At 35.5% G+C, this 24,514-nt stretch overlaps 1 protein-coding gene across 3 annotated transcripts in view; it reads left to right on the forward strand.

Moving 5' to 3' along the window:
• Positions 1-24,514, forward strand: part of AKAP7 (A-kinase anchoring protein 7) — a 105,753-nt gene that overhangs the window by 31,280 nt on the left and 49,959 nt on the right. For all 3 annotated transcript variants that reach the window (XM_039849929.1, XM_039849931.1, XM_039849930.1), the window contains exons 6-7: positions 7,995-8,107; positions 24,146-24,293. In XM_039849929.1, the coding sequence (XP_039705863.1) occupies positions 7,995-8,107; positions 24,146-24,293 (261 nt within the window). The remainder of the gene's footprint in view (positions 1-7,994; positions 8,108-24,145; positions 24,294-24,514) is intronic.

Raw genomic sequence — 24,514 nt, forward strand, 5'->3', positions numbered from 1 at the left:
ACTTGGGCTAATAGAGCATCTTAACAGAGGAACAATAAATTTATAGAAAAGTGACAAGAAAAAAGAAAAAAGAGTTTTAGGCTTTTAAGGGTGACAAACTGTGACAAGGTGAATTATTGGATAGAGAGGGGAGCTCTAATGGAGTAAGATTTGTTCGTTCAGGTCCACTTTGGCCATAAAACTTTCCCAGGAGAGGGGATTTGGGGCAGTCCTCATTTTACAGAAATGCCTGATTTTAGATAAGGGAAACTCTGAGAAGGTTTATTTCTACATCAATTGATTCCCATTTGCCTCTAGCTCAGAATAATCCTTATGTCAAAGCATATTTTGGAGTGACATATTCTGGTTCCCTGCATCCTCTCTTTTATTTTACTTGATTTTTAATCAAACACTTAAATGGATTTATTTTGTGCCAGATGTCATTCTAATCTTAGAAATATTCACTTACTTAGTCTTAAGTCTATGAGGTGGGGACCATTATTATTACTTCCACTTTTCGTATAGGGAAAATGAGGCACAAAGAAGCCAAATAGTTTGGTAGTAAGTGATAGAGCCTCAAATCAAGACACTCTGGTCCAGATTCTATGCTCTTTTAAAATTTATTATTTATTATTATGTAAGTGTGATGTATACATAAAAAACAGCATTAGGTACAGAGTAAATGATCAGTCAAGAAATGTTAGCTATTATCATCATCATGAAATAGTCTCCAAAAACATTACTTTTACTGGTTGTATGATATTCTGTTCCATTATAATTTATTTTGTTATTTCCCTGTTAGAATGTTTTATTGAGGTATAACTGACATATTACGTTATATTAATTATAGGTATACAACCTACTGATTTAATATTTAATATTTGTATATATTGCAAAACGATCAGCTCAATAGGTCTAGTTAATATCCATCAGCACACATAGTTATAAAATGTTTTTTCTCATGATGAGGACTTTTAAGATTTAGTCTTTTAGCAAGTAACTTTCGAATATGCAATACGGCATTAATAATTATAGTCATCATGCAGTATGTTACATCTCCATGACTTATTTATCTTATAACTGGAAGTTTGTACCTTTTGACCACCTTCACCCATTTTGCCTGCCCCACTTCACCTGATTCTGTGTTCTTAACAACTCTGCTAGTTTGTTACACTGTAAATTAGCAGTGGACTCCTAAACAGCTGTCACGAGCACCCCTTTACTTTCTTGCCTTAGCCGAAGCCTGCCTTTCATCTGAGATAACAGCTTCCTGTGGGTGAAGGTTGCCCATTCCACCAAACTCTTCATACCACAGTGCCCAGCGATGTCATCCACATTCTCTTAGTTCTCTGTTGCTTTGTCTCTGTAGTACCCTCACTCAAAAGCCTTTTCATATTGGTGGTTCATGCTGTCGGGTTTTATTACCCTCTACCCCTTCCTCTCACTCTCTCTCTCTTCTTCTTCTTCTTCTCTTTTTTTTTTTTTTTTTTTTTTTTTTGCTGTTGGAGTTTTCTCTCTTGCTTTTTAAGGGCTTTGATCCTTAGCTTACGTTGCTTGCTGTATCACCATTAGCTCAGTCATCCAACCATCCTGGCTCAAAGGGAGCTGGGGAGCCGCTCAGAACTGTTTCTGTGTCCCTGTGCAGCTTGTCACCAGCTGAATGACTGTAAGCAGTTTACTTAACCTTTCAATCTTTCAGTTCCTATTTGTAAAATGAGCATAATTGTAACTGTTCTCAAAATAAGGTGACATATGGGAAGTGTTGGCACAATATTTGGCACACATATAATGTTAAGTAGATGGTAGCTATTATCATTAGTAGTAATAATAATAATAATAAAAAATAGCCCCCACACTCCTACCATCACAACTATTACTTTTCTTAAAATCTCTCGACTTCTTTGACAGTAGCACCCTACACCTGTGCTCCGCTCCAGCAGCTCATCAGCACTGTGAAACCTTTGACTGTTCGTCTGCCAGAGCTATTCTATTTCTGATAGCTATCTATCACCATAACTTCCCACCCCTCTTACTAATTTATTTCCTCCATTACTGCTCATGCTTCAGAACCTCACTGAGGCCTCTGATCTCCTCGTCCTGGCCAATGTAGTTTATTCCTTGTTAAACTAGTCAAGGACCGTGGTACATGACTCTCTTGGGGGCTTTTTTTGGGTGTCTTGTGTTCCTGTTCTGTTTGACCTGGCTGGCAAGCACCGATGTTAGATCGGTTCAGTCGTTTGCTTTTTGCCCCAACACCATGGCAAAATAAAATCCAGACTCCTTGGTACGGCCTACAATATTCTTTGTGGTCTGGTCTCCTGCCTACATTTTTTATCTTATCATGTTCTCTCTCCTTACCCACTGTGCTCCAGTTACACTGCCCCCTTTCAGATACTGGGACTCAACAATTTCTTGCTATAGAACTTTTGCAAATGCCTGAATAGACCCTCTGTTTGACCCTTTTCATTTTTAGCTCTTAAATCTCACCACCTCGGAGAATCTTTCCCTGTCCCCTGTAAAGAGAGTATCTTTATAAGTAACTTCTTTATGATTGTAACCAGTGTGTTTCCTTCATAAGTCTTATCCCAAGTTGTAATTACAAAATTTTCTATTTGTTTGACTGTCTTTTTTACTGAATTAAGTTTCATGAGAAGGACCATGACTGTTTTGTTGACCATTGTTTACCTAGTACCTTCTATAACATGTGACACATGAAAAGCATTAATAAGTATTTACCAAATGAATGAGAAAATGAAGAAATCATAGTCATGTAGATTGGATCTACTGCAAGTGTGTTTTCCAAACTCAGCAGCAAGCCTCCTGTCCAAAGCTACCTTAACAGGTAAGAATGAGGCTTGGACCTGCTTAATTCAAGTCCCTGTACCAAGTCCCTATCTGCTACTGCATTTGGCTCTTAGAATTCCATATAGTCTTAGGAAAAGAGGTGTCTTTTATCTACTTAAGACTAATCTCTTCAGCTGTGTTCTTGATCTGATAGTTATAATCTGGAACTTGCTCTACTAGTTATTTCTTCTCTCTCCTGCACGTCTGTATTTTCATCCTTTTCTCTTCTTCAGGTCATTTCTCCCAACTTTATTAACTTGATAACATCTTTCCTATCCCTGAACAAATAAACAAACAAGTAACAAAAAGCCTGAGAAATAACAAAAAAAAAAAATACTCTTCCTTGATCTTGAATCTCCCACTAGCTTCTGCATTGTACCTCTCCTACTCTTGCTAGCCAAAATCTTTAAAAGAGTAGCCTGTATTATTTGCCTCCAATTCTTTAGCTGTGCTTACTTTCCTTTCTTTAACCTCCTGCAGCCGTAGGTTACAATCTACTCAAATACCATGAGATTCCAGATGAATTTTAGGATGATTTTTTTTGTTTCTTCCAGAAGCACCATTGGAATTTTGATAGGGATTACATTTAATAAGGACTATAGATCATTTTGGATAGTATTGACATCTTAGTAACATTGTCTTCCAGTCCATGAACAGGAAATGTCTTTCCATTTATTTGTATCTTCTTTAATTTCTTTCAGCACTATTTTGTAGTTATCAGTTTGTAAGTTTTTTTGCCTCCTTGTTAAAGTTTATTCCTAAGTATTTTATTATTTTTGCTACTATTATTAGTGCAATTGTTTGCTTAATTTCTTTTCCAGTTTGCATCACTGATCTTTTGTAAGACTCACTTCAAGTTTCACTTCCAAAATAAAGGCTTTTTCTGATTTTCAAAGTAGCAATGACAATTTCCTCCCGTGGCCTGTAGGTAAATAAATATCTGCTGTAGAAACTAATACCACATTGCATTTGGTTGTTTAGAAATCTGTCTTTCTCAACTAGAGTGAAAGCCCTTTGAGGGAATCATTCATCTTTGTTCTCAGAGCATGATACATAATAGAGGTTCGATAAATATTTTTTAAGAGATGTATAAACCAATAAAAAAAGTAGGTAAAACATGCGAATCTAATTGAAGGAATATTTAACCTTAGATGATCTCTCTTCCCTCAGTTATATTCGTGTCTAAATCTTTACATGAGAATAAAATCCAGTCTTGGTATCTAGAATCCCCTACAGATGATGTGCTAGAGCTTGGATTAGCTGGTTATTAGGATAAGAAGGGACCTGAGAGATAACTTGTGGCCTCATCACTGTTATCGTCAAGGTTAAATGACCTGTCCAAGAACACAAGTTGAATAATAGAACTGGGCTGGTGTTAAAATGCTCAATTTGGTTATCTTTTTTTCTCAATTTTAGTGGAATGAATGTGATTCCTCTGGTATCAAGGTGTAATTTTAAAAGCTTGCTTTTAAGAATGAGACATTTAAAAATTCTATTTGACAATTTTACACAGCAAACAATTGGAAATATCTATTTAAATTGATGAGTATTAAATTTTTAAATTGAAGTTTGTTTTAACGTTATGTCAGCCTTTATGTATAGATGACTTACAAAAACCATTTAAAATGAAACAGTTTAAACAGCATATGGAAATAAGAATCCTTTAAGTAATAATAACATAGGAATGACAAAAGAAAAGTTGGTTTTTATTTCTTTAAAGCTTTAGATAGCTAAAAAGTGATTCTAAAATTTTATTGAGATTTTTCATATTATATGTGACATAATTTTACTATAGCTTACAATGGTATTAGAAAGTATTTCTCAACTGGAAACCATGGACAGAACTTGCCACTTCCTATTGTATGGTGTATTGTTTAATCACAAATAGTCTTTTTAAAACCAAAACATAACTTATTATTTATGTTGCATCCACATACTGAAATAGAATATGTAGATTTAAGAATATATTAGGACCACCTAATTTACATTAGTATTCTAGATTGTTCTTATTAATAAAGCTCTTTGTATACCTCAATAAAAAATAAACCTTTGGGCTTATTCTCAAATTATAGATCATGCTATCATATAAATATCCTTCACAATTTTAGAAAAAGGGAAAAATGGCAAAAGAGAGAAAAAAATAAATATTTTCTTTGCTAGAAAGTATGTATAATTAAAAATACATGATTTTTATTAAAATCGATCTGTTGCAGTTTACATTGAGACAACTTTTAGCAACTTCTTTACATTTTAGGTACACATTTATTCTTTCTACATATTTAAAAGAGTTCATCTGAAGAAAATCTTCTATATAAAAATAAATATATATATAAAACTTAAAAAAAAAAAACAGGTAAAACTTCTCAGTACCTAGCATGCTCAATAAATATTTAGTGAATAGATGCAAAAAAAAAAAAACAAACCCCACAAAAAATCTAATATAAAACTATTTGTTAGGATAACAAAAGTTTCATTTCTTTATTAAATTATTCCTTTTAGTGTTATATTATATAGCAACGTCTCTTGGTATTTAAAAAATATTTTAAGAAATTGTTTTTCAGACAATTCGCATCTTTAGCTATAAGGTAAATATATTTAGGAAGAATTCCTAGCTAACTTTTGGAGGATATCTGATGTATTTGCTCTGTGATTTTCTATTTAGTGCTTGAAGGAATGTCTGTCATATTAGGAGGAATTGAATAATCTCAAATTATTCATAAGCTTCTCTTCCAGAACATACGTTTACATAGATGAAAATGACATGTTGTAAAAACTCTTCTTATCTCAAGAATGATGTTCCAATAACCATTACTCAATACTTTGGCTAAGCCATAGATTATAATGTATTAGGAATATAAAATCAATATTAGGAAGTACTTTTCAAAAAGGCAGCATTTTCTTTTTCCCTGTTTTTATGTACGTAGAGAATATCTGTACTAGAAAAACACATTAACAAAAATGAAATGTACTTTTTTGTGACAAATATTATTTAAAATAGTCTTGTGAATAGATAGCCATCATCAACTATTTCAGGCTCAGTGAATAATGAGAACTCTTGGGTCAAAATTTGATGTAACTGAAATCAGTAAATTGAAATTTTTTTTCTTTAGAATCAATTGATAATAAGATTGTTATCTCAAATAAAATATGTAAAAACTAATGTATACAGTAATGAACAATGCAAATGCCTACTATTTTAATTTCTGTTAATTCCCTTTTTTATGTCTCTTGTATTTGTTGATAATTCTGACAATAAAGTCCTTCTCTTTATGGAGCTGAACTCTGTCCCGTGAGACTACAAACTCCATGAAAGCAGGGACGTGTTTGCTGTCTTTAGCAGATAATGTGCCTGACAAATATGAGAAGTGCTCAGTAAATGACTGAACAAATGAATTTTTATTTTCATACTTTCATGATATTTCTGTTTTCTGATGGTATAAACATGTTACTAAATTTCTATCAGAAGTTCCTTTATAATTCCTCAAATACTTGAAGACTTAGAAAATATGCCCTAATGCCTTCACTCAAATACTAGTAACTTAAGAAGTTAGTTTACCATGATATATGTTACACCATCAGACATTGCCAGTGTTTGTTTTTGACTCCTAAAAACGACAGGTTTGTATGATTCAGCCTAATATTTTAACTCCAGGTCTATTTAAAACAGTTGAGAATATGCCAAAATAGAGAGGGCCAAAGCTGGGTTATGACAGGATAGTGGAGAAAAGATATACCTGTCTGCAATTTATATGAACTGAAAGTTGATAAGTAAATTACAACAGTAATTGTTATCAGTACACTCTTGTTGTTTTAAAACCTGTGTATGCTGGACCGTTGCCTTTCTTTCTTGGATGCCCAACATCTAAACTCTTCCCCAACATCTTCCATGTCGAATACATTCTTTCACAGATTCCTTCGGTGCTAGAAACATGATCTTGCTTTAGCCTAGACTTTGAATTGGAATCTAGTAACTTGAACAAAAAAGAATGGTGCAGAATCCATTCTCAGGATAGGTTGTATCATCCTGCCACCAGTCTAAGGCAGGTGGCAGCAGTTCTAGCCCTTTATATGCTGCACACTGTTTCAGTAGTATCAGCTGGAAGATGTAGTGGTGTCACTGGATCTGTTCCCCTGCATAACTCTCGCGATCTCCTTGGCACCATAGCCTTCCAGCCTGGTGCTCTAGTCCTCCCAATGTTCTTATATAGATTCCTTTCCTGCTTAGCTCAGCCAACGTTGTCATCTGTTGCTTGCAACTGAGAACCAGTGTTTTCTTGGCATTTTAATGATCTATTGCTTAACTTTCTTTATTACCATAGAAAAGAAGAAAAATCATTTGGTGGCAGTGACTTGAAGTGGAGAGTTTTTAAGGACATGTCCTACATAGTTTGCTGACATATATATGCTGGTCTGTGCTAGCTGAATACTCAAGGGGAACCCTTTGCAGCTCTGTAGACTTTTCTCTCTGTGCAGGTCTCACTTCTCTAGTACTCTATCCTGTGATCTCCAGATGCTTTGGTCTCTCCTACTCTCAGCTCTTTTTCATGAACCCAGTGAGGTGACTGGCTCCATCTGGGTTTCTCCTCCTTGCACAGGGGCCAAACACTCACGTATGTAAGCCAGGCAGTCAAAGGGCTCATCTTGTTTGTTTCTCATCTCTCAGTGTTCACTGACCTGCACTGACTGATGTACAGTGTCTTGCAAGCCATTGTTTCATAATTGTCTTTTTATTGGTTGTTACAGATGGGAGGGCAAATCTGATTCCTGTTATTCCGTCTTGGGCAGAAGCAGCAGTTTTAGATATGAAGGAGTATAGATTAGCTAGTCCTTTTTTAATACATATTGGCACCACTGGTATATTCAATGAAAATCAACATCTTATCAGCTAAATAGTCATTACATTTATTAAAAGTTTGCCTTTCAGTTTGTTGTTTTTGTGTGCTTTACCCAAAGCTTGAAATCAGTGCAAATTTAACTGTCATAAATGTTTGTTATTATATATATATCTTGTGTTGTTTTCTGTCTTTTTAAAAAACAATGTCTCAAACAGGTATATAAACTAATCTTCATTATAAGATAATTTGTTGTTTTTCTAATTGCCATTTTTATAAAGATAGCCATGTATTATTAGTAGCATGTTTTATGTTTTCTTTATAAAAATTTTTTTTCAGAGACTGCAAAAAGGACGTTTCAAGAAAAAGGCATCTTGGTAGGAGAAAGCAGAAGTTTCAAGCCTCATTTGACCTTCATGAAATTGTCCAAAACACCATGGCTCCGGAAGAAGGTGAGTGGACGTTTTTCTTGTAAGCCTTGTTTCACTGGCTACCCCAGACTTAAGCATGGTTGGGGCCATGAGTGACATCTGTCGTGGTTTTTGACATCCTAAAACTATTGCTCATGGGATTACAAGCCCGTTTGGTTCCAATTCCCAAGGATGCTGAGTTGGCTCACGAGCCTCTATGGAGACTGTGCCAACTGTTCCCTCTTTTGCCATTAGCTGTGTATTCTGACCAACACTTACTGCTGCTGCTTCGACTATTGCCACATCTGCTTCATCCCTCGAAGAGCCAGAGGTGGCACCAGTTTTATTTTGTTTTTTTCTTTGCTTATGATTGTTTATATCCTGCTGCTCTCAAAGCTTCTTCCATTGACCTGCATCCACTGGCGCTGCTCACTGCAACTGGGTTCTTCAGAGTGGGACAAGATTTTTAACCTCCTTTATGTAGCTCTTCCAAAGACCACCTTACTCTTTCGCAGTTGTCTCCATTGAGAGCTTGGAGCCGGTGTTCCTGGGACTTGCAGGAGGGTAACTGAAAGGACCCCTGTACTTAAAAGTCTTCTCCCTGAGAATGGTCAACAGTGACACAGGCCAAAAGACAAGTTTCTTGACTTTATCTCAGGGTGACTTTCTGCCTTCTCAGGCCACCCCTTCCTCCCTCAGAGGTTAGGATAACTTTTGACCTTCTTCTGGATTCATGAGCATTTTTCCTAGAATCTTAAGAGCGCCCTTCATTGTTTTTCCCATTTCAGCCTAGGGAGTTTCCCACGCAAGTTAAGACATCTGCTGACCTGCTCTGATATACCAGAGTTTTGGAGATGGGCGTGCAGTTTAATATTCACTCCTGCTCTCCATGACACTTGGCTGCAGTTAAGACTGATTTGCAGCTGTATAAATAAAGGTCAGGTTTATTAGTAAGTAGACCTTTTTTTCTGAATTTGGCACATTTTGTATTTAATGTCTCTGTGCTCAGATAGTCTTTTTGGTCCTATAAAACGTGTTGGGGCGATTGACCGTCCTGTGCTTATGAGTTTTCTACAGACTATTGTAAATATCTTGAGATATTGTAAATATTTTGAGAAAAGGAGATCTTGCATGTAATTTTTTCTTTTTTGATAACTATGCCCCTAAAACTATATTAGGTGCCATTCCAAAATATTTAGTAAAAATAACGTGTAAATAATAGATTTTCAAATTTGGAATGTTAACAACTGGCAAAACTTGTAGACTGACAGTTTACTTTTTTACTCGTTATCTTTCTTGTTTTGCTTTCAAATGGATTGTCCTCTTCCCAGTGGTTTCAGATTTAATCACAGACTGACAAATCAGTGGTGAAGGTAATAATCTACATTTCAAAATGTTTCTTTGTCTTTACAATGTTAACTTTGAAATGAGAGCACCCAAGAACATTTATCAGAGGAGTGTTTAAAACTACTCTAGGATCTCAATATTAATATTTCAGACTAAATTTAAATGATTCCTTGGCAATTAATTTCACAGAATCTGCTCCCTTACTTTATAGAAAAGGATATGAGGTCACATTCTTCTCAGTTGCAGAGCCCTGTGTAGAATCTATCTTACTTATTCCGAGTCTCTCATTTTCCCTCCCACTGGCCACATCCCCTTTATCCAAATTAATCTCTGTATGTGAGGGGCTCCCTGGTCCATATATATTAACTCAACAAATCTTTATTGAGTACCTACTGTGTGCCAGACACTGGGTGCTGGGCTTAGAGTTACGATCAAAATAGAAACAGTCCCTCTTTGAATGGTGTATAAACTCTAAATCAGGTTGTATTTTGTTTAGACTAGAATACAATCTTTAGAAAATAAATTTTGACTTTACTGCTTTTTTAGAAAACCAAATAAGAATTTTTTCTTTTAATTTATGGAACAACTCTGTTTCTGTTTACTACTATGATATTTAGTGTTTCTGAATGCTTAAGAAAGTATATCTTAAACTTTTGGATTCATGAGTCACCTGGTTGCTTGGTGGAGCTGCAGATTTCTACCCTGTAACTTCAGATCTGCAGTTAGACAGACCTAGCAACCTTGACTTTTGATATTCAAATAAGTGCCACAGGTGATTCTGATCCAGGTGATCTGCACAGTAGTACAGTAAGTCCCCACTTACATTGTCGATAGGTTCTTAGAACTTTGGTGATAGGAGGTATAATGAAACCAGTTTTCCCATCGGCTGACTGATATAAACAAGAGTGAAGTTCCTGTGGCAGCTCATCAACATCAAGTGAAATGATGTTATTTGAGGACCTGCTGTATACTCTGAGACTTGCAGGCTTAAATAAATATCCAGCATTTTCTTTATGCAGCAAATCATTGTTAAAGTCAAAACTAATATGAAAAGGCGGCATATATAAAAGTGGATTTTTATTATGCTTTGTCATTTTGAATGCAGATTGTTTGAAAATATGTGACTCTTTTGTCTTTTTTTTTTAACTTTCCTACATTTTTAACTACCTGTTTTTTCATCCTTGGTGGGCTGAGCATGGAAGGAAGTAGTGATGGGCAAGTTACATGTCCCATGACAACTCAGGGGTGAGGGGAAGCCATTAGATGCAGAAAACATGAAGGTTTTCCATTATCTTGAAGAGTGTTTCTTGAGTTTGTGGTATGGATGGGTGGTACATCATGAGTATTTAGAAAAGAGCTAATGATATCTCCCACTAGGATTCTGTTTTGAAGGTTGGTGCCATTTGGTATATTGCTTATATTTTGTTTTGACCTGCTAGAAGGTCCTCTGGAAATCATTTTGGGTAGTTAGTAGATACTGGTGTACTCCTAAGATACTAGTAGTACTACTGTCAGGGTAGACGTGGTAATTACTGGTAAAAAGGGATGTTCTGGGTAGAGGAGTGCTCTAGATCATTATAGGTAGATTATGAGATAGTGAGATAGATGAGCTGTTCATTATTCTTTATTGAAGGTATAATGAATTCTGCAGTAGTACTTCAGTTGATTTTTTTCACCATATCGTGTCATTTTTTAATGACCTAAAAAGCTATTGTCCAGTTTACATAAATAAAGATTCAAAATTGGAGCCATAATTTGTCTGTTCATGAAGGTAAAACATCTCATTGGCGTAAAAGATGCGAACAAAAGTCTGGTGCAGGGCATGAGTGTTCACCACCAGTGGGGTGGTTGTAAAGATCTAATGTGAAGATTTCCCAGTGGTGTTTAATGTTGGCTGCAGAATTCCCTGGGCTTCTGGGGTACCTACCATCTGCTCGTAGGCAACTATTTGCAGGTAATACCATTCAGTAGAAGTAACCAAAAGCTTGGTGGGGTAACCAAAAGTTCTATGGATTGTCTTCACAATTTTGAAAATAAACTCTGCTTCACATTTCCTGATGTGGGAATTCCTCTACTACAGTGTGGTATTCTGGTTCCCAAGCTTGAGCACTGAGTTCTCAAACTCAGATTCTGGGTAACGTAAGACTTTTCATGGCACCTTTATACTTTGATAACATCAGGAGACAGTCAGTATGTTAGTTTTGCATATTCATAGTTTCATGAAATTCTAGTGGAGTGTATTACATAAGATATTGAAAGTAGTCGTGTATTTTAAAGCTAATTTTGGTTATCATTGTGCTTTCAAAGTTGTAGTTTTTTTTCCATCAATGAATGAAGCCTCAGAAAATTTATTTACTTACTGTATCTCTGAAATAGTATCTAAAATTCAAGTTATTTGTATAGTTTTCATAGAATATATTTGTTTTGCATGGTTAATCTACTTATTCTGCTACTCATGCTTTTCATGGTACATTCTTTTGGATTTATTTTTCTCATTGAATGACTTTGTATTTCTGTGATTTAAACATTGCAGAAACCTCTTGGTTAGAAGTGTGTGCTAACACTTGGTGGCAGAAGAAGATCAGTTTCAAATCAAGCACTTAACGCATATCTAGATTCCTCAAGAAATAAATGTGATTTCATGGGTAGATCAATTATTTTTGTACATAAATTACATTCTGGACTCTTTAGATATATTTCTTGATTTATGAATTTTAAATTACTAACGTTGCACTTAAATTATCAAAGCTATAGCTTATTAATTGCCACTTCCTTATAGCAGTTTTTCACAGAGTCAGACCATGAGAAATTATTAGCTACTGCTGTCACTTGGACTGGTTTGTTTTGAGTACAGAATTTTATATGCACAAAGCAAGAGTGGAGGGTTATTGTATAATATGATGAGATTGAGAGGAAGTAGAGAAGAGTGTATAGGGCAGTCATATAAGGAAAAAAAGAGCACATGGATGAAAATTCTGTTCTAATGCTACAATTAAAGGAAAACCCAGTCCCTGAATTGTTTTGTGATCAAATATACAGGACCAAGATTGTAATAAAATTCTACAAGATTGTAATGAAAATCTATACTAGATTAGCCAATCTCAACCTTCTACATCCTTCCCTCGCCAGGACCCTCTGCTGTTGTCTTTCCACACCCACTACCATTATTTATTCTTATATATCTGTCAAACAGCACATTTTCTGAGGAATTTGTTAACTGATCTGGTATAGTTTGGCTGCCACGTCCATTCCTGTGTCTGCATGGTGATGGGCCTTTCAGCCATGTCAAAACTCGGGCTTACTGGACTATTCCTCCTTGAAGGAGTCTGTAATGAATTTAAGAAGCATAAATTTTCTTGTTTTCACTCTGTTGTCTAGTCCTGGACAAATCTCATTACTTCTTTTGACAACTCTGTTTACTCATAGTGAAAGGAGGAGGTTGGTCTTAGTGACTCTTGACTCCTGTGCTATTCTGAATGTCTATAAGGTAAGCATTTTGACCATATAGGCTAATTTGGCTTCACACTGAGAATTTTTTTACACTACAGATTACCTTTCTTGTATGCACTGAAGGAGAATGACAGAAAGCAGAAAGATCTTTGAGTACTGAGAGAAAGATGGTGGCAATTTAAATCTGAATCTTTTACTTCTTCGCCTGGAAATCTTGCAGAGCAATGACAATGGGGAAAATATCACAGACTTCATTGTTAATGAAACTAAGAGATAGAGAAATCTGTAAATACCAAATTATGTGCATGTCCAGAAGCAACTGGGACCAGCAGGACTCGAACGAAAATTTACTTTAGAGTGAAAGTAGGGGCAGGCCTTTTGGTGACAGATCTTAGAAATCATCAGCAAATTTTCATGCCCAGAGGGTGATGGCTTCACTGTAGGAAGGCTCTGAAAATGCGAAAAGAGGCCCAGAAGAGATGACTCTCAGAAGGTATCATCTTCGGAAGGGGAGGGGAATACCTGCAGATGCAGTAAAGGAGCTCAGGGTTGGTGGCAGAGAGACAGAGCAGGCCACTTTCTCAAGGGCCCATATTGTTAAGAACAGTTTATCACTGCAGCAAAAGAGGAGGAAGCCTTCTGCAGAGCAGCCTGGAAGACTATTCTGCCACTACCACCGCCCGATCTCTAAAAGAAGACACTTTAGATACCTCGGCATTGGTGAGCCTTTATTGTTCTAGACAAAAATTTGTCTTAAAAATATCCTTGGTACAAGATAAAGCAGATTGTTTTAGTCATCTGTTCCTAAACTTTTCAATGCTAAATGCCTTACTCATAATTTTTAGTTGCGTTGAGTCTTTTTGATTATCACCAGGGTTAGATCTAAGACTGTAGTATGAATTCTCCTTGGATTTTTCTTATGTAAAAATCAGTATATAAAATACAACACATCTCCTTTTGTTTTAATGTTTTTTTAAAATAAAAATTCTGTGAAATCTGCAGTGAGATAGAATTATAATTTCTTCTGAGATATTCTAGGTGCTGTTAGTCAACTGTCATCTATCATGTGTCAGAGAGCTCTGTTTATAGCTAGTGGCCTCGCTTATGTTTCTAATGCATATTTCAACTTTATGTTTTGTGTTATCTATTTCCATATATTGAAAAAATTAAGTAAGTTTACAATTGGAAATGCTATCTACAAAGGTAACCTGTTCATTGAAACCTTTCAGTGCTATATAGCTTTGACACATAGCAAATAATAAACAGAAAGCTGAATTACTTTAAGGAGGAATTCTAGGAGTAGACTAATGTCAGAATAATAAATGAGTCCACGTTGACCCTGATTCTGTTAGAGATTTTGAAAACTTTAACTATAGAAGAAATGACACAGCCAACCTAATATTAAATCTGTGCAAAGTGGCCTGGAGACTGATGCAAGTGTTTTCATTGGCATTTCCTGAAATTTTTCTCTCAGAACATCTCTGGGTTTTATGTTAGGCAAGAATTCTGTGATCAAATGAATGTTAGCAGTGATGGGTTTGATAAAGTTAATCTGACTCTTTTTCTGAGAAACATTAGTGTTTATTACAACTCTCAAGAGCTTACAGCAACAAAGGTTTACATTTTTGCTCGTGGATGTAGGTCATCTGTGGCTCTGCTCCACATCTTCTTTACTCAGGACCTTGGCTGAGCAGCTTTCATCTAGGACTTTGCTGGTCTTTGGGCAGAAAGAAAAGAGAGATGGTGAATCACAAGCTGATTTTTAAAGCTTCTGCTAATAAGTAACATGTCATTCTTGCTCACATCTTGTTGGCCAAAGCAAGTCACATGGTCCGTTCTGAGTTCAACAGAGCAGGGTGTATAACCTGCTTAAAGAAAGGGACACCACAAGAGAGGCAGTGAATGTTATGAACAGTTACATAGTCTAAGTCACCATTGTTTCCCAAATGTCCTTACCTGCAAGTCCATTTTTTCATTGGCCATCTTGTAGCACTAGTATTTGGCAGAACATGATTTAGAAAATGTTGATCTGTATAATTCAGGATTAAATGGTATTTTTGCTTTAAACATCCAGATTCAGTGGACATTTTTACTTATTTTCTAGCATTTGTATCCACAGACAAAATTCTGATTTAAGACATTTTTACTTATTTTCTAGCATTTGTATCCACAGACAAAATTAAAGGTAATAGCAAAGTAGTCAAGGTAATTAGAATTTCATGAGTTTGCCTTAACTATGCTGCCATTAGTGATGGGAAATTTTTTCTTCTCAGCAGATCACTTTTAGATATTTGGAAACCTCACATTCTCTATAGTTGAAGACCTAACAACTTGCTCATATCACCTACCTCGGTTCCTGCATTATGCATTCTTTCTCTAAAACCTACCTGATGGCAACATTTTTAATTGCTGGCAAAGTTTGTGGCACCATTTTGGAGACCCATATTTAAGGCTTTCTAAGTACAATGGTATCTTTACACTGCTCTCAAGCTAATGGCCAGAGTCTGAAAGTACTTCTCATCCTTCTTTGGCCATGGCCTTCCCCACAACTGAATTTGATTATAATAATTTGTTATATATCTTTATTTAGACCAAAACTTTCCTTTCGCAGTAATTTCATGTCTCCCGAACCTCCTTGGGTTCTTAATCAGCCATTGCCTGGAAGAATGTTCTGGGTGACTCCCTCTAGTGGTCCTGCACCTCTGGCAGCATCTCCTCCCTGTTGATATCCATCCTATTCTTCCTGACTTGATCCTCTTAGATTCTGTCTTGCTCCTCACTCTCCCTGACCTACTTTGATATCAGAGAATGATATAGAGAGTATTTTGTGCTCCTGGCCTTCCAGTGTAAATATCTCTAGAACTTAATTCAGTGGAATTAAGTGGGGCAAGTAGTCACCTGGAAATAAGCTGAATGGCTTTGGAAATCACATCAAATAAACTTTTCAACAGGTTATAACTTTCTATCGTACACATATCCCTACTGACAAGAGCCTGAGTTGTACAAAGTGGGGATGGGGTGGATATGGAGGACATGTTGTCAGGTTTGGCTGGTCTAGCCTTCCTGCAGTCCTGCCTACTATAATAGTATATGCTGGGTATTGCAAAAGAAGAATATGCCAGTGTATGAAATATTTTTGCATACTGTCATCCTAAGATATAGATTCTTTGTTTCTTAACTTTTCTATTTTTAATTTTTTTTGTCTGCCAAACCCACTCTGGGTTTAGAGGTGCTTCTTGAAAATTTGAAGACATCCTTAATTTTTAAAATCTCTAAAAGAGGAGGCTGTGTGAAAATTACCAATTGCTCTGATATCTTTTTTTAGTGTTCTATTTTGAAGCAATATGTAATCTAATATTCATGTATTATACTGACTCTGAGTCCATTAGAAAAACGATGTAATCTTTGTAATTCTGTATTCCAAGAGTATACCAACGGGAGATTTCACTATTACATGTTTAAGTTTGACATGTAGGTGAAAGATTCCAATTGCATGTTATATATAAAATTATTTTACATAGCAATGTGTATCACATTAAAAAAGAAAATCTTTGGATACATTTTTTTCTCTACTTTGAGAAAAACATTTATTTTGAAACTGATTTAAGAGCTACACATGGTTCCTGGATCATATCTAACTATTGGTTTTTTTCTACTAAATCCTCTTTTATCTGATATGTTATCCAGGAAATATTTCTAACTAAATAAAGTGAGAAGGCTGATACCATTGAGTACATTTTTTCCTTGTTCTGTCTCCTAACATACACTGCAGTTCACATAAATCTTGCTGTCATTATTTCTTTCCTGCTTCTTCACTCAGTTCTTGCAGCATTTCCTGTTGGGATACCTTCTCTGCTAGGTTGGGGCTTCTGTCCTAAGTGGTGTGCAGGGAATATGCGAGGGCAATTGAAAGAGGATGAATTAGATGAATTAAGGTATTCTGTTGAGATGGGGGCTGGGAGGGAGAGGAAGGAAGAATGTTGATGGGAGGAGAGTCAAGCAATTTGATTACTCCTAAGAAAGTTGGAAATGAAACAAGTACTAGATGCAGAAGAGCAAGGTGAGCTACAAAAACTCTCTGGGTCTTTCTTGTTTAACAAGACTACAATTAGGTGTTTAACTCTTACTTGGATTGTATAGTTAGGTCTGAAGTTCTATCTGTAGATAATCTGACCAATTTAGGTAAATGTTTCCGTATTTTTGACATCTAGGCTATTAAATCACAACACATTCAACCACAGTATAAGTATGTTGCAGTATATAGGTCAGTGTTGTAGAACAAGCTAAAATTGTTAGGATTTTTCTATGACCTTAATTTTGAATGATCTTCTGTAGCACAACTTCATTGTCCTATTTCATTGTTAAGATTCTGCAAATTTTTTCTACCAGTGACTTGCTGGCATTGCTTAATGTTTGGAAGTATTGATTAAAAGGGAAGGTACTGCATCGAAGGAGGAAAACATCTATGATTAAGTTGTAAGTGTGTAGATCATAATTGGTGAGAAATTTTGAAATGGATATTTTGTGTTTATAGAATATAAATTCTTTAGTTTATAGAAATAAATGGTTAAGTTGGTGAATTCTGGAGAACATGTCATTATTTAATTCAAAGAGCAAAATATTAGGAAAACCTGCGATAGAGAGGAGTAGCCTATAGCTTGTTTACATTTGAGTGACCACAAGACTGGTGAACGAAGAACACAGCTGGGGATGGATCAAGGGAAGTTGAAAGTCCAGCTGAGATTGAGCTGTATAGAAAGCATTCTTAGATGCCTTAGTTATGAGACTCTTTGTTTCACTGTAATAAGAAAAGCCACATGCAAACCTAATAAGTTATATGGCCAAACAGCATATGATCTGTCATGCTATACCTGCGAAGGCTTTAGAGGGGAATGAGAAGAGTTTTGCTGAGTGGACAAAGAATGAGCTTATATGGGAACAGACTGTGCTGTAAATAAAGATGTCGTAGAGTTCCAGTGAGCCTGCAACCTTGAGGACTTGTAGGGTACCATTGACCTGTTATCTCTAGTTCATATGTCATTAGTCAGTACAAATGAACTAAATGTTTGTGGACTGAAACCATGTTCTTCCTCTGTTCTGTTTGATGCCAGCACCTTAAGGAAAGAAACTCCAGGCCCAGGAAGCAATTTAGCCTATTTTCTTGCTGGCTCTTATGAAATGGCCCGTGCTATTAGGAGTATATTCACCTTCCTTCTGTGACTGGTGTCCTTTCCACTTGCTGCCACCAAGGAACATCCAACTCTTCTTAAAGTGTTCATATAGGTAGAAGGAGGTTTCAGTAGTAGATTTAAAACATACAGCTCTCGCAGTTTCTATCTATTATTTACTGAAGGTGTAATATTGTAAATGTTAGATACAATTCTAGGATAAAGAGTTTCTACCTTTTCTTTCCCCAAGGCCTCAAGATTGAACAAAGCAGTAGGGCTGAAAGAAAGTTTGCACAGATGCTCCAGCATAAAGTAAACTATAGAATTGAGAAATACTGTATGCTCAAATAAACAACCGATTTAGAAAGTGCAGACAATCACTGCTAGTATTTTACTTGATTACTTGTATTTTAGTATAAGAAGAGACCTTTTTACAGGATGGATTATTTGGATCAATTTTTCTTGTATAAGTAGCATCTGTGAATTCTTTCACATCTCCCTCTATACAATTCATTTACCATGAACATGTACTTATCACTTGACTTACTAATATTAATGCAGACTATTATGGCAGGTATTTTAGAATGCTAGAGATGCCCAAAGGAATTTCCACATCGGTTTTAGAAATATGATAGTATATATGATTATATCTTAAGTATGATTAATATTAGAATTTTATTATTTTAAAGTAAATAGTTAAGAGCTTTAATATTATGATTCTACTCCATTTATCTGTGTTTTTTGCTTATCTTGAATCTGAATCCAAACTCTATCTTTTACTACCTGTGTGTCCTTTGATAAATGACTTAATTTCTCTGTGATTCAGCTTCCTCATCTGGGGAAAATAATGATACCAATCTCATAGGGTATTGAGATTATTAAATGAGTTAATAAAAACTTCTTAGAGCAATGCCTGTATGTAGTAAATACGTGTATTTTCTATTATTGTTTTTACACAGATGATAGAAACCATCATTTTTTCAGAATGGTTCAAAACATGAGCAAAGTCCTATCTTGTCAATTTTCATCACTCCTTCCTTTCTCATCTCTAAACTTAATGACAGGCTCTAGGCAGAGTGTCAGGCCCTCAGCCAGGCTGGAAACGGGCATGCTGGACAGGGGCACTAGGCAGAACCTAGCCCCATAAGCTGACCCAAGAGTGGCAGGAAGGGGAGCCAGGAAAGCTGCTAGGCACCTCTCACCCAAGGGTGCAGGACACTAGATCTGAAATCACCATGCTATTTTAGAGCCCATCAGCTGGGACGGTGAAGACTCATCTTCCCATCTCTGTCAAGAGCAGGCTAGGAAGAACTGAGCCTGAATGAGAAGGGCCTCCATCATCCCAACTGAGAGGGGCTGAAGGGATTGCAATTGAGAAGGAGGTAATTAAGGGGTCTGCGTCAGGAGGAAGATGGAAATGAAACAGCACAAATAATAGTGAAAAATGTGGTTGTGCCAAGAGATGCAGGGTCATTAAGAATGGTAAGATTTGCTTCAGAGAAGCCCTGTGTCAGCATGTAATCTGTTTATAACTTTGAATCACCAATATGTAACTTTTCATTAGGGGTAGTGTTTATTAAAAATGATTTCCGTTTTTTAACCAATATCATACCACTAAAGATATGTAACCTTTTTTCACTTATGAAAATGAGTGTAAAAGATTACCATTCCTTGTAACCAGCTGATGCCCAAAATGACAAGCCAGTTTGGTTTGGCTCTTAATTTACCTTCTGAATTTTGATTTCAAGTCATTATTACAGGAAATGTACAATTCTTTTATAGCCACTGCATGACAGGAATAAACTATTGGAAAACACAGCAGAGCTCCAGAAATGTGAAGTTTACCGTCTGTAGGATACATAATTTCTTTGTCTGGTATGCAGTCTGTTTATTTCATCCTGGGAGCTGTGATTATTATAAAAAGATAGCAAGTCATGATAAGAAATTATCATCTATTATAAAAAGCCTTAATCTTCTTAATAAAACTTAAGTTATTGAGATTGTTCCTCTAATCTCAATAACTTTTTTGTAGAAGTTGAAGATGAATAATAAGTAGTTTATCTTTCAGAACCTTGAATGCTTTTCACATTCAGATTGTTAACTAATATGAATTTTCATATTTCATGGAGCTTTACTTTCTGTATTGAAAATAGAATTGGATGCATAATAATATAAGTCTGAGCCCTCTTTAGCACATATTAAATTTTACACATCATTTAGCTAAATGTAGATGATATGGTGAGTGCTTCCCGAGTAAATAATTTCCATTACTTATCAGATGCAGCCATTAGATGATTCTAAAAATACTCATCGTGCTCTTAGTGATATTTTTCCTTATTGGCTGTTTGGGTGCCAAGTTACAATCGAGAGTGAAGTTCCTTAGGGTTTCATGGTACATTGTATCAAAGGTTGTCAGGTGTTTTGAATATCACTGATAATTCTCCCTAAATTGTGACTGAAACTAGGCTAAAGCGAAGTAAAACTCCAGTCATTTCTAATGATCAATTAAGATAGTCTTGGAAGGTTTTTCTGTTTGATGTTTCTTACCACTAAATTATTTTTCAAAGTTTGATATGCCTGTATTTAACTTCCTATTTTCTCTTTCAGTGTTATATTGCATAATTGATATGTCAGTTATATTGGGTGCAATTATAAATGTGAAGCCCTTAAAAATATACCCTGTCCCTATTAGGTCCAAGGCAAAAATAATTTTCAAACTTAGTACTTACTAGACAATATCCAGGCATGTTCAGAATTCTAGGATTGAAGCATCCTTAGCATAGTTTTGTTGAAGATACCTTACATGTTATTTCTCTACATTTGAAATAACCTCAACTCTCTTAGCTTTTACATAGGTCACATTTTCCTGGCTTTAACCGTTTTTGTCATTTTCTTTGAGCTCTCCTAACTAGATGTTCTACTTCTATCGATCTTTAAATGACAAGTTACCCTGGAAAGGGTCGGGCCTATGAAGAAGAGAAGCAAAGAATAATTTAGGGTTCCAAAACCTGAAAATAATGCCATCGCCCAGCCTTTCTAGCTTAAAAATATAACCTTGCAGAGTGATGTGTCTGGAATATTTTGGCAACCCAATGATTCATTATGAAAATAGGAGACTTCTTATCCTTATTCTAAATGATATCCAATTTTGATATACTCATTTATTTTCTTAGAATCCTAGTTCTTTTATTATTGAAAGAAAAATGATGCCTGCTGCAGCTGGATGGAGAGACTAATTCAGATAGATTTTACTGGAAAGGAAATATATTGTCATAGGACAAACAGCCTGAAAAAAAAAAAAAGAAATACGTTGCAAAACAAAAAATTCCCCAGAGAATAAAGATCGTGCTAATATTATATATCAGACAAACCAGAGTCTTATCTCTTTCTAGATACTTTTTAATGAAGATATTTTCTGATCAGAGTTTATCTTTTCAGTGCCCCTAAGCTCTCATGCCTCTTTGAACCAGAGCATTCTATCTGAATTATGAGTTAAAGAATTAATTCTCTTCACTCTAGTAAAAATTAACTCCTTAAGGTTCGTGTTGGAAGTCATCTGTGAACAATTCTTACAGAATAGTTTGTGCTTGCTTTTTGCTAAAAATTAAATTAATTCACCTAACAGATTTAAGTCTTCTGTTTCTCTTATTTCTTATTTAAAAAATAATAATGATGATATCTTAGAAAACTGAAATGGAAATCATAGTGGCTAGCCAGTGCTGGCATCGGCATTTTGAAAACTGAAGATCTTCCTTTTTCTGCTAAGTTCTCACTAGTTCTCTGTTCTAAGGAACTGATCTCCTGACCCCCCTCCACACTGTGCATGTGTGTGCACACATACGCGTGCGCGCACACACACACACTTAAGAAGAACGGTCAGTTTCTATTCACTCAGAATTTTTTAATTTCTCAAATCTTTACTCAAATTATTCCTTAAAGATCACTAATGATAATCTCTACGCCCCCCGCTACCTCTCTCTCTCTCTCTCATACATACACACACACAATGATATTATTATATTATTATATTATATTTCATTGTTTTTAGCACTTTTATAAATATACTTACTTAGTCCATATAACACTTTGAGGTAGGTACCCTTGTTAACCTCACTTTATAGTTAAGGAAACTGAAGTGAAGGCACATGTCTGAAAAACGGCAGAGCCAGGATTTGAACTCATACGTTCTGACTGTTCCTCAGCAATACTCAGCATAATGTTCTGCTGTCTCTCTTGAGGCATTCTATTCACCAAAGCAAAAGAAATCCACTTGGTTTCATTCTTATTGAACCCCGAATGAATAGCGTATGATGTTAGCTATCCTCTTCCTGAAACTTTATCCTCCTTTGCATTCGTGACATTTATTGAGTACTACTGCATGTCAAGCACTGTTCTAGGCACTGGGGATGTTTCGGTGACTAAAAATCAGACTAAAATCCTTTTCTATGTGGAGCTTACATTCTAATGGGGAGAGACAGATAACGACAGACAACGAAAAATAAGCATAATAAAACAAATTACACAGTCTGTTATGTAATGGTAATATAGATGGTAAGAGCTATAAAATATATACATGAATACATATAAAGAGAGAAGGGTGAAGAGGATTTGGGAGTACCTCTTGGGGCAGGAATACAAATTAAATGGATAGTCAGGCGAGACTCAATTAAGAAAGTAGTATTTGAGCAAGGAATTAAAAGAGATGGGAGATGGGGCAGGAGGATACCTGGGGGAAGAACCTTCCAGGAGGCAGTACAAAGACTGTGAAGTGGATTTGTGCTCAGCATGTTCAAGGAAGAACAAGGAGGTCAGGGAGGCTTGGAGTGTGGCGGTGGGGATGAGGGGGGTTGGGAGGGAAGTAAGGGACAGGGTGGAGTGAGAGTAAGTAGTAAGAGACCAGGCCCGAGAGGTTCCAAGAAGACAGAAGAGGATTTTGTAGGCTGTTCTGGGAAATTTGGCTCTTTGAGAGAAATGAGAACGCTTTGGAGAATTATCAAAATAACTGGTTATCAAATGGTTCTCATGGCATAACAACCTTCCTATAAAAAAGAAAAAGTACTTTGTTTTGCATAGAGAAAGTAAAATACTTAACAAAATTATAGTAGCAGTTTGAGGTGATTTAATTTTAAATATTTTGTTTTTATATCTCTTAAAATTTTTTGTAATAAATTTTGTGACTAAAAATGGAAACTATAAATGCTAATTATGCTTTAGTAAAACATATAAATATATCGGAAAATATTATATGAGCACAGAAAAGACTTGGAGGATATACACCCCAGTGTAAATTATGTATTTTAATAAATAGTCGCGAATTATTTTTCTTTTTTTTATAAATTCTTTGTATTTTCTAATTTTTAACAAATGAAAAGTATTGCCAGGGGAATATAGCAAAAATTACAAATAGAAAGGAAGAGTTTACACATAGTCGGCCAGTATTTGTGAAGTATTGTACCTTCATCTGATAGACTGTGTTTTGGGACTATGAGACCAGGACCATTTGTATACTAGGACCATTTGTATACTAAAAAGAGAGGAATACATTTTTTCCCATTTTGAGAAACTCCAGAAGTAGCAAGGGCTTCTCACTGTAATTTTTCAGCCAGCCCTCTTCCTGCTGTGGAAGACACTGAGAATAAGGAGGAGGGGCAGGTAGAAAAGAACTCAGAAGATCCACTGGCCCCCTACTCCAACTCAAATAACCTCTGTCTTTCAGATGATTCTTATATAAGGAGTTTAAAAATTATATCTATCTTATTAAAACATTATGCATATCAAAAGATCCATATCACTTTTTCCAAAGTCACACATTTCTCCATTGTTGTTGCTTATTACTCTTTCCTTGATATCTCAGATTTCAACTTGATGTACTTTATTATTTCTGAAGCTTAAGGTTTTAAATTTTGCCATATTTAAACTGAACACTCTTTAATTATTATTTTTTTATACAACTCATCCTAAATAGCTTACAACAGTTTTGTGCTATCCATTTTTCAAATACCTGTAGGCAATACTGTATACCAAAATATAGTATCAGATTCTAAGATAATATAAATATGAATTGGCTGCCTGCATGAAATGATTGATTGATATGATTTTGTTTTGTCATTTCAAGGGAGTGAAAAAAATAGACCTCAAATTATATGAAAAATTTATCAGTCATAGATTTGGAGAAGAAATGGTACATCGTGTTGATCTTTGCTCCATGCTGAAGAAAAAGCAAAATAATGGTTATTATCACTGTGAGTCTTCAATTATAATTGGTGAGTGCCTTTTAAAAATTACTTATCTTTATTTTGATGCCTTTAGTCTTATTTTATTTTGGAAACATTTAGTACTAATTGAATATGTTTTACTCAATGATTTACTTTCTTAAATACTATGTTTTGAGAATAATTGAAAATTTTGTAGAACATACTTGGTATTCACATTTATCAGTTGAGATTTTAGTATGTATAGTTTTTCTACTTTTGTGCCTTAAATA

This window comes from Pteropus medius, unplaced genomic scaffold, assembly GCF_902729225.1.
Source record: "Pteropus medius unplaced genomic scaffold, Ma_sr-lr_union100, whole genome shotgun sequence".
NCBI classification, from domain to species: Eukaryota; Metazoa; Chordata; class Mammalia; order Chiroptera; family Pteropodidae; genus Pteropus; species Pteropus medius.